The sequence below is a fragment of the Mangifera indica genome, chromosome 16 (genome assembly GCF_011075055.1).
Source record: "Mangifera indica cultivar Alphonso chromosome 16, CATAS_Mindica_2.1, whole genome shotgun sequence".
Taxonomy (NCBI): Eukaryota; Viridiplantae; Streptophyta; class Magnoliopsida; order Sapindales; family Anacardiaceae; genus Mangifera; species Mangifera indica.
In genome coordinates, this window is record NC_058152.1 from 5,233,711 (window position 1) to 5,242,888 (window position 9,178).

Sequence of the window (9,178 nt, forward strand, 5' to 3'; positions counted from 1 at the left end):
ATTGCTAAGATTCTTGTGTTGGTGGTCCTTGTATTTTTATTTGAGACTTCTAAAAGATATGTTGTTCTTCTTGACACTTAACTCTTCAACGTGCAAGTTGAGATACTACTTAGTTGCTATTTGTTAGTCAATGCATTAAGGAATTTTGATCATGTAACAATTGTCTTATAGTTTCAGGTATGTGAATAATGTTCCAGAAACTCATCTACTTAATGGGGTTTATGACACTCAACATAAGTAGTATTTTAAAACAAACAATCAAGTGCAATAAACACATGTTCGGATCCATCCATAGACATTTATCATACAACATACATACACAAGCAAAAACACCTAAGTTGGCTACTCCTCTTTTATAGTCTTGAAACTTGGCTACAATGTGAACAAGTAGGCGTTTAAAAGGCATGAGCGAGCACTTTGTATATCAGGCAAAAGTTGTTAAATTGTGAAATTGCATTTGCTTATACAAAAATCATGCACAATTGTTCATCACCGTTTCGCAACCCATGTAAACAAATTTCAAGGGAGTTTTCTATTTTCAATTCATGTGTCTTTACCTTATGCACTTAAACGTTGTAACAATGTTTGCTTCTAAGTATGGGGATTAGTTGTGATTTTCATTTTAGCTTTGTTCTAATCCTGATTTTAATTTTGCTTGATTATAATTTTAGTTTAGTTTGATTTCAATTCCAAATGTTTTTTGCTTTGTTTCGTTCCAAATCATGTGTATGTCAAGTTTAATAAGTAGCGCCATATAGCAGAAATCAAATATAAATTTAGTAGGCTAATACACATTGCAAATACACCTATATTACTGACCATATTAAACTGATGCATGCACAACCTACTATTCTCATTTTCAAATTGATTTTCATCAAACATGTTAATGGATATATTTGAGGATGTTGATGATATTATGTTTATAGTATAATGATAAGAACATAATGTTAATGTTTGTGTTGCTTAGATTGACTTAATGTCATAGGTTTGTGATTTATATTGATAGCGTTTTGCATGTTGGTTTGTGGCCACATAAACTAGGTTATCAATGATCTTTAGGGTATAGCTACATAGATTAAAGTGTGTGATGGTTGAAAGGATGAGGTTTTTGTTTTGAGACCAAACTAGGGATTGAGTGGGACATTTTTGCATTTTGGACTTGCCACATGGTTGTGTGGTTTGGGACACAAGCCCGTGTGCTTGAAGCCTAGAATTCAATGGATGTTTTTGGCATTCTGATAATAGTTGGATGTTATTGATCGACTGGTGGTCAATTAGGCTTTATAGACACCCTTGTGTGTTAGGTAGCATGGTCGTTTATAACATGAATTGACTAATTCACCCTTAAGAAGAAACACAGTTAAGGGGAGTTAAAAAAGATAAGAGAAATAACTATCTGAAGGACACATGCTCGTGTGAGAAAGAGATATATGCCCATATGTCTATGAATAGTAGTATATAGAGAGGAGTCATAGAGAGATAGTCATGTGTAAGTAATAATTAGACACCCACCCATGTACAATAGTATACACATATATGTTTATAGGGCAAAAAGGAAAAAAGAACAAGTGAATTAGGCTAAGGAAGTTAGGGTTGTCTGAGGGATAGAGTAGACATTCCAAGTACGTAGTAGTACCTCTCATGCCTACAAGCTAAGATATAAAGTGGCACGAGCTAATAGTTAGGTGGAAGCAAAAACGAGCTAATATTTATATGAAAGAAAAAGTGAGCCAAAGTTAGTTAGGGCTCGTTATACAAACATGCTAAACATCATAGGGTTGTTACAAGGAGACACTATGAGTACATGTTCTTGACATTGCCTACAATAAGGCCAATATGAAGTAGGACATTGGACCCATAATAGGAAAATTACTTGCAATAGAGCCTAAAACGAGAGATAGATCACATGGTCAAGTTATTAAATCCCTATATTCGATCTAAACCAATCGACCTAGTATACAGTTGTAGTATAGTTTTCAGATTCAAATGCTTTCACCAAAGTTAGTATAGTCACGCTAGATAGGAATCCAAGAAAGTGGTTCTTTAGTGACTAAATAAGATATAGTTCAATCCGATAACCTAGTTAATCCTTGTAATACAGTTTGAACATAAAGAACACTATTCAAAACCTATCATCATCCAATAGGGAGTTTAATGCCAACTTCGGATGACTAAGTTTAAGGTCGAGATTGAGGGCATTTTGGAAAATTTAGTAAAAGTTCTAATTAAGTCTCCTATTTACTAAGTGTTCTTGTCACTCATCCCCTTGCGTTTGTGTGTGTAGGTAAAAATAATCATGACAACTATGGGATGAGTGATGGTTAGAGGGTGTCGAGTTTCAAAAGGCATTTTTAACATTTTAGCAGTTTTTATAGATTTCTAGTTTTATCTTTCAGTTATTGTATAAGACTATATAGCTTGTGCTTTCAGTTTATATCAATTTAGTGACGTTTTCCTTCAGAGGATAGTACTCTAGAGAGGGTATTACACATGTCATAAAACATCCATATGCTAAAATGATAAAAGTGCCCCTCTTCTCATACAACATCTTGAGCTAACCTGCTAGTTTTCTCGCTACCTTGCTGATCCATATACTTACCTATAAAATTACAATAAGGAATATGATAAGTGAAAATATTTAGTAAGTAAGTGACCTTTTGACACTTTGCACACAACATAACTCAATAATCACATATGTTCTAATTTCAATCATAATGTAGTACAATCATATATTTTTCCAACATCTCAAATGCGCATCTAAACTATTTTAGAACACTCATGCCATAATTCCATCAATGATGTCATCCCATATGACTAATGTCAAACGATGCATATTAGCATCCTGAACGTCTGATGAAAGCATACGATATCTTAGATGTCTATCCTAAATGTACACTTAGTATACTTGTTGGTTGAGCTTTAAGCTAAGGATATCCTAATCATCTAAGGAGTCAGACCCTGGGTCTCTCTCATATCGTACAAGTATCCTAGATACTAAGACACTTAGCACTAAGTGCACGAACATCCTAGATGCTACGACTCTTAGCATCGAGTGCATAACAAATTACACGAGCATCTAAATCACAAAGAATAACCTTAATGTTTTCACTATCATATTGTACACAGCTCGGTGGCTAAGAAGGATACACATAATCATTTACCCCAAATTATTCATACCATTTAAGAGGTGAATATTAAGTTGAGAGCGTATGTGGACAAAAGATCGCTAATTAGCCTATAAGTCAAATACATGGTCGATGCTCATGAGGAAGAACACCTATATGATAACATTATTTGGTGATGTGCATGCATGGAGATAACCACACTTGACCCTAACGAAGGTAAGATGAGTTAGTTAATATTTTAAGGGTGCTCGACTGTGTAAACAATGGCATGAACCCCAACTAGAACGGATTTGAGTCAAAAATGGAAAAATGATGTATATCCTTCTTAGCAACTAAGTTGTGTGAAGTGTGGTAGTAAAAATATTAAGACTATTTTTTGTAATAGTGATACCCTTGTAATTTATATGCACTGAACACTTGGCACCTTAACGTCTAGGATGTTTATGCACGCATTTGGGGTCAGGTGCCTCAGCATTTGAGATACTTATACGATATGGAAGAGGCCAGAGGTTTGACTCTTTGTGTGATTAGGGTATCCTTAGCCCCAAGCTTGACTGGAAAGTGTACTCGGTATACTTTTATAATAGATATATAAAATGTTATATGCTTTCATCAAACGTTTATGAAACCGATATTTAAGACGGTTTTAAGTTAACATGTTTCTTTAGATTCATATGCCATATAAGAATATGTATTTAGAGAGGGCTAATACAATCATTTCATTTGGACCACACTTAAAACGGATGAATTCTAATATAATTCAAAACAAATGTGACCATCAGTTTGCTTGGCTTGTAAAATCTCTTTAAAATGTTTTGCAAATCTTTAAATTGGTTTTTGTTCATTTATAATCTCGTCTTGAAATAATAATACACCAACTTGTTACTCTTGGTTGAAAAAGGATCAATACAACTCACTAAGAAGCACTTAATTAAATAGTAATACATATTATTAATACATAAATTAGTAATCGTAATGAAGTATACCTAAATCGAATTGCCTTTTTGGCTATACTACTCTTCTTTGTGTATTAACTTGTGCGGTCTGACATTGGGAAACTATAAAACAAATATTTCTTTTTCCTTTAAATCTAAATACATAAAAAAAAAAAAAATTAATTAGTATGGTTACTAAATTAACTTGAATTATACTTTTTTAATTTTTTGAGGAATAGGTGAAAAGAGAGCCTAGGCGCGTTGAACATTACAACAATCATCAGCTATAAATGAAAAGAGTTAACTACATTTGCCCACCCAGGTTTGGCTAACATGACCTAAATAACAAAAATTAGGTCATTCTTAATGACATCAATAATATATTTCGAGCCAAAATCCAACTCTGTTAATATAAAAAAGTTGTCACATGGTTAGGAAGTAAAATTATTAATTTATTCTAGTATTTTATTTTTTAAAATTATTATAAAATCCCAAAATAACAAAAATTAGATATAGGTGTCAATGATATATAATCATATATTTAGAAAGCCAATTTTAAAAAAATTCTAATATGTTTTGTAATTTTTTAGAATTTTCAATTGCCTCCCGATAGTTTTAAAAATAATTATTACACCTTCAAACAATTGAAGAGAACATAAAAATCAAAAAGTGTAATTGTCATATTTCAAACTATTATAGTCAAAAAATATTTTTTAAATATATGAGATAATAAATTAAATAATTTTCAAAACAAGACAATTGAAAATATCAATTTACCCTTCAGAAGTTTTACAGATTACAGTTACATCTGTAAACTACTATTTACAATTCAGTTAGGAAGGATGTCACTGTAATGTTTAAACCTTCGGCTGTGACAAGAAAGTTCTAGCGAAGGTGAAGAATAAAAAATTGAGTGACTGATTTGTAAGTGTAATTTGCAAAGACTTAAGTGGGGGCACAACAGCAGAGATGCAGTTAATTAAAACAAAAACCTAAGCAGTTTTATCCTCAATTAGATTGCCTAATTTGAAGTGGAATCCCTAGCTCTTGAAAATAAGTGTGAATGGCTAAAGTGAGTATACAAACAAAGGGAAATTTATCTTTCAGGATGACCAATCACTATCTGATTTGCAGAAGGCCTCTAACCAAGATTCTCAAAGGACCACAGTTTCAGTAGTGTGCAGCTTTAGCTGATGGTATTGTGGTTTAATTTCCTGAAGCAAGCAAGGTATCTTCATGTCTACAAATATTTTGTTGTAAGCAAGTTTGGATACTACGACAAGCAAACTCACCAACAAAACCATATCTGTCTAGCAAACTTGATACATCGACCCTCCATCGCAAAACATTTATTACCAAACAAATAATGATATCCTTGGCAAAAATGTTTTGTAAAATAGATTACCCTGATTAGCATTTTAATTAAGATTAAACTTGAGTGAAAAATATGATCTGTGCAATGAAGATAGGAAAGATTTTCTAAGAATCTTAATGGATGATGTCCGAGAAAGGTTGAATCTTCATGTGATGGAACCAATTGAAGATATTTTCAGACAAAAGTCGTGTGCCCCCGCGCCCGCACCGCCCCAGCAACACCCCGTTTTTTTTTTTTTTTTCTGTTGCTTGAGAGCCCACATGTTCCCTTAGAAACAACGAAATAAAAGGGAAAAATTTTAATGGAGGCAGCTTTGGATCTATCGACTTTCTCAATTATCGATTTACCAGTACCACACATCTGGATTTGATTTTGCATGGAACAAATTTACTGTTTTGCTGATGCATTAACTTTCTTTTCCAAGAGGAAACGAAAATAAGGAGAAATTTATTAAAATCAGAAAATATTATGAACTTTTTGTAAAATAATATAAAAAACCATACAGCTCATTTCTTTCTTTTCCGAGACGACAAATCAATGATCAAATATTTGGATACTATTTTCTTCATCAGATATAGGAGGTCCTTTACATGATTAATCAAATGGAAAGTTGAAATCTACTATGCATATAAAATAGATTTAAAAAATGTGTACCATAAGGAAACCAATTAATATGTAAGATGTTTGGGAAAAGAAATTCGAAGAAATCAGTGTCTGCCCTCAAGTCTGCAAAAAAGTAAATGCAAAACCACCAGAAAAAAGCAAAGACCTTGCTACAGAGAAGGAGCTCCCATGATGAAACTTTGTTCAGTTAAGCACGAAAGTTTTCCATGTACCCAGGAAAACAAGTATTAATGAACACAAGTAGTGGAAGTAGAGATGCAAAGAAGCACAAGATCTAGTGTGATTTGGGAAAATCTAGGAGCAAAAAGCACAAAGAACCCACATCATGCGGAGGACGAAGCAGAAGAAGAATCTGAGTTGAAAAAAAGAACAGGAAAGTAGTGCAGCTAGACACTGAAAACAACACTTAATGTTTCAGAGGCATTACAAATATATAGCCGAACTAAAAGGAATAGCTTCAAAACAAAAGAAAAGGTGAGTTTTCAATAGAAGTCACACACAGAAGACACTTGTACCTAAAGAGATGCACGTCGATGGAGCTGGTGATATAAACAGGAAATGGAAATGGAAATGTAGTTCTTGACACACGTTGAGGTGTGAATGTGATGACGAAAACGTACTATAGAAAGGTCAAATCCAAAGTTGAACAAGAGACCTTAATTACAATCTTCAACATATCTGTCTTTCCTTCAGCTCAAACTTTTGATCGCCAGTCTGTTACAATTATAAAAAACCTTAAAAGCTTAACTTATCATGTATATAGTACCTGGTTCCTCACTATCATTGCCAACGAAAAAGCACCCACTGAAAATCATGAACCACTGATATTAAATTAAAGATCTTTCATCTACATTGATATACTCTAATCCAAGCATCATCCAGCCAAATGTTAAATCCCTAGATGAAACAATAAGAAAAAAAGAAACCCTAGAAACTAATACTACTAAAATCCAAAGTAGAGAAGCGGTAGTAGCATATTAGAACTAATCTTCAGCAATTCAGCATCACAATATCCCCGTCTCTAAGTGATGATTACCCTCTTTTGAGTCCAAAGCTAGAGAAACACAAAGATCTTTGCTTAAATCCTTAATCATCATCAAGAGTAATTCGATTGAAATAAATATATTGAGATTTATTTTGTTGCATATCTAGGGTTTCTTACCCAGAGTGTTTTTGTTGTTATGCATCCACACCTTAAGTACATGCCGCTTCACACCAGTCTCCTCACAGAACCGCTGCACCATTTCTTCATCATGCTTGTTGATCCTCCACCCAAGCTTCTCCGCAAACTCCAACATTTTATCCTTCTGTTCCTGCGTAAACTTTGTTCTAAACCTTTTCCGTGAGCCCCCTCCAAGATTTGACATATCCTCTTGATCCTCCCGGTCCCGGCTATGAGTCCCTCCCCCGCCGGATGTCGATGGCAACGTCAGTGGCCTATGCTGCGCCACTGCGGCCATGTGCAGGTACCCAGCTGGGCTCCGATAATAAGGCGAAAATTGTGGGACCTGGCTTGGGCTGTGAAGGTGGCCATGTGGATGGTGAAAATAAATTTCACCGGTAAACAGAGGTTCGACTGTGGCAGAGCACTCGGTGGTCTCTTTGCGGTGAAAATTACGGTGGCAAGTGCAAGCCGCACATTTAAGTGCATCAAGTGTGCCTTCTTCGCCTGCAGCAATGAACTCACCGCAACCATCCACCGCGTGTCCACCTATCCCGACCGCATGATTCTTCAGACACTCTCTGTATCTGGGCTTCCTCGGAAGATGGGCCTCTGGTACCGCTTCAGAATTCACCATTTTGACATGAGATAAGTGATCAAGTGAGTCATAACTCGTTGCCAAACCCATTTCTTCATCTTGCTCTTCTTGATCCTCAAACTCCATTAAAGCTAATTTTTTTTTGTTGAGCTTAGGTTAAGAGAAATAAACAGAGAGATTAAGAGTTGAGTTTATACAGAAGATAAGAAGAGTGAGAGAGTGTGGACGTCAATTCTCCCACACCAAGTATTTAGCTTCTACGGGTCTTGAATTTGATACAACTTTTCTCCTCAGATAAAAACCTTTTCTCTCTAACAATTTTTTTCACCTGCTATAACCGGTAAACTGTTTTTTCTTTTTCTTTTTCATTTTTTATCCTCAATTTTTGTTCTTTTACTGCACTGTTGAAGTAAGGGGCACCGGCGTGAGGATCAGATGGTGTGTCACTGTGGCGTAAGGAGGAATCGTAGTACAGTCGTGCAGTGCAGCAAATTAAAAAAGGGAATCCAACGTTCACGCGCCAACCGAATTTTCCAATCACTCGAAAGCAAACTCAATTCTCAAATTTCATTTTTTTTTCAGTTTAGTCCTAATTTCTAGCCATTCAAAGAGGATGTAGTAAGTGTTTGGAAATTAATCATATGCGTACAAAACTTATGTATGTGGCTCTTCATGATTCTATTCCAAATTTAATGCTTAAGGAAACAAGCTCGATTTTGGGTTTTTAATGGGACAATTCTTCCTACAACCCTACGGTTTTCATCTCCTGTCAGAAGTTCATTAGATTTAAAAAACTATTAAACAAATCCTTTACTCCCCCATCAATATATCGCAAAAGAAGGAAGAAAAAGTGTAAACTCTAACTTTATATGGTTAAAAAAATATGGGCATTTGATTTTGTTATGTGCATGGAAATCATGATGTTCATCCTTGAAAGTGTATACTTTCATTTTGACTCAATGGTTGAAGTTTTGAAGGAACTGAATAAATGATATTGGGATTGTTTTGTGATAATAAAATGGTTTTTATGGGCAAGTAAAATGTTTTTTTCTCTTGTACTATAATTCTGCTATAGTGTTATCAACCTTTATTTGTTAAATGTCTTCAAGTTGTTTGGTGCCAAATTATTTTTAAACAGCATTTGGTAGATAGTATAATTGACATTATTGTTCGTTGGATGCTTGCGATGATATACAATTGGTGTTCTTTTGTTTTTTTTTTTTTAATGTTTTTGTTTTTTTCATAAAATTTCTGTAATAAATTATTATTTTTGTACCGCATGTTTTTGTATATTAACATGCTTTAATGGTGAAGAACTAGATTCAAATTTCTATCATATTTGTGAAACCTTGATTTATC

The 9,178-nt window shown here is 34.3% G+C and overlaps 1 protein-coding gene across 1 annotated transcript; it reads right to left on the reverse strand.

Moving 5' to 3' along the window:
- Window positions 1-6,864: 6,864 nt before the first annotated feature.
- Window positions 6,865-8,072, reverse strand: LOC123199036 (zinc-finger homeodomain protein 1-like). The gene is made up of 2 exons (XM_044613830.1): window positions 7,222-8,072; window positions 6,865-7,113 (listed from the first exon to the last, which is right to left on the reverse strand). The coding sequence occupies exons 1-2, from the start codon at window positions 7,943-7,945 to the stop codon at window positions 7,064-7,066; spliced, it is 774 nt and encodes a 257-aa protein (XP_044469765.1). The 5' UTR covers window positions 7,946-8,072; the 3' UTR covers window positions 6,865-7,063.
- Between the last annotated feature and the right edge of the window lie 1,106 nt (window positions 8,073-9,178).

Bases quoted from the DNA above. Each gene is read 5' to 3' on its own strand.
- LOC123199036 (XM_044613830.1), bottom strand. From the start codon at position 7,945: ATGGAGTTTGAGGATCAAGAAGAGCAAGATGAAGAAATGGGTTTGGCA. The intron at 7,114-7,221 runs GTAAGAAACCCT...GTGTTTCTCTAG, and splicing joins TAACAACAAAAACACTCTGG to CTTTGGACTCAAAAGAGGGT.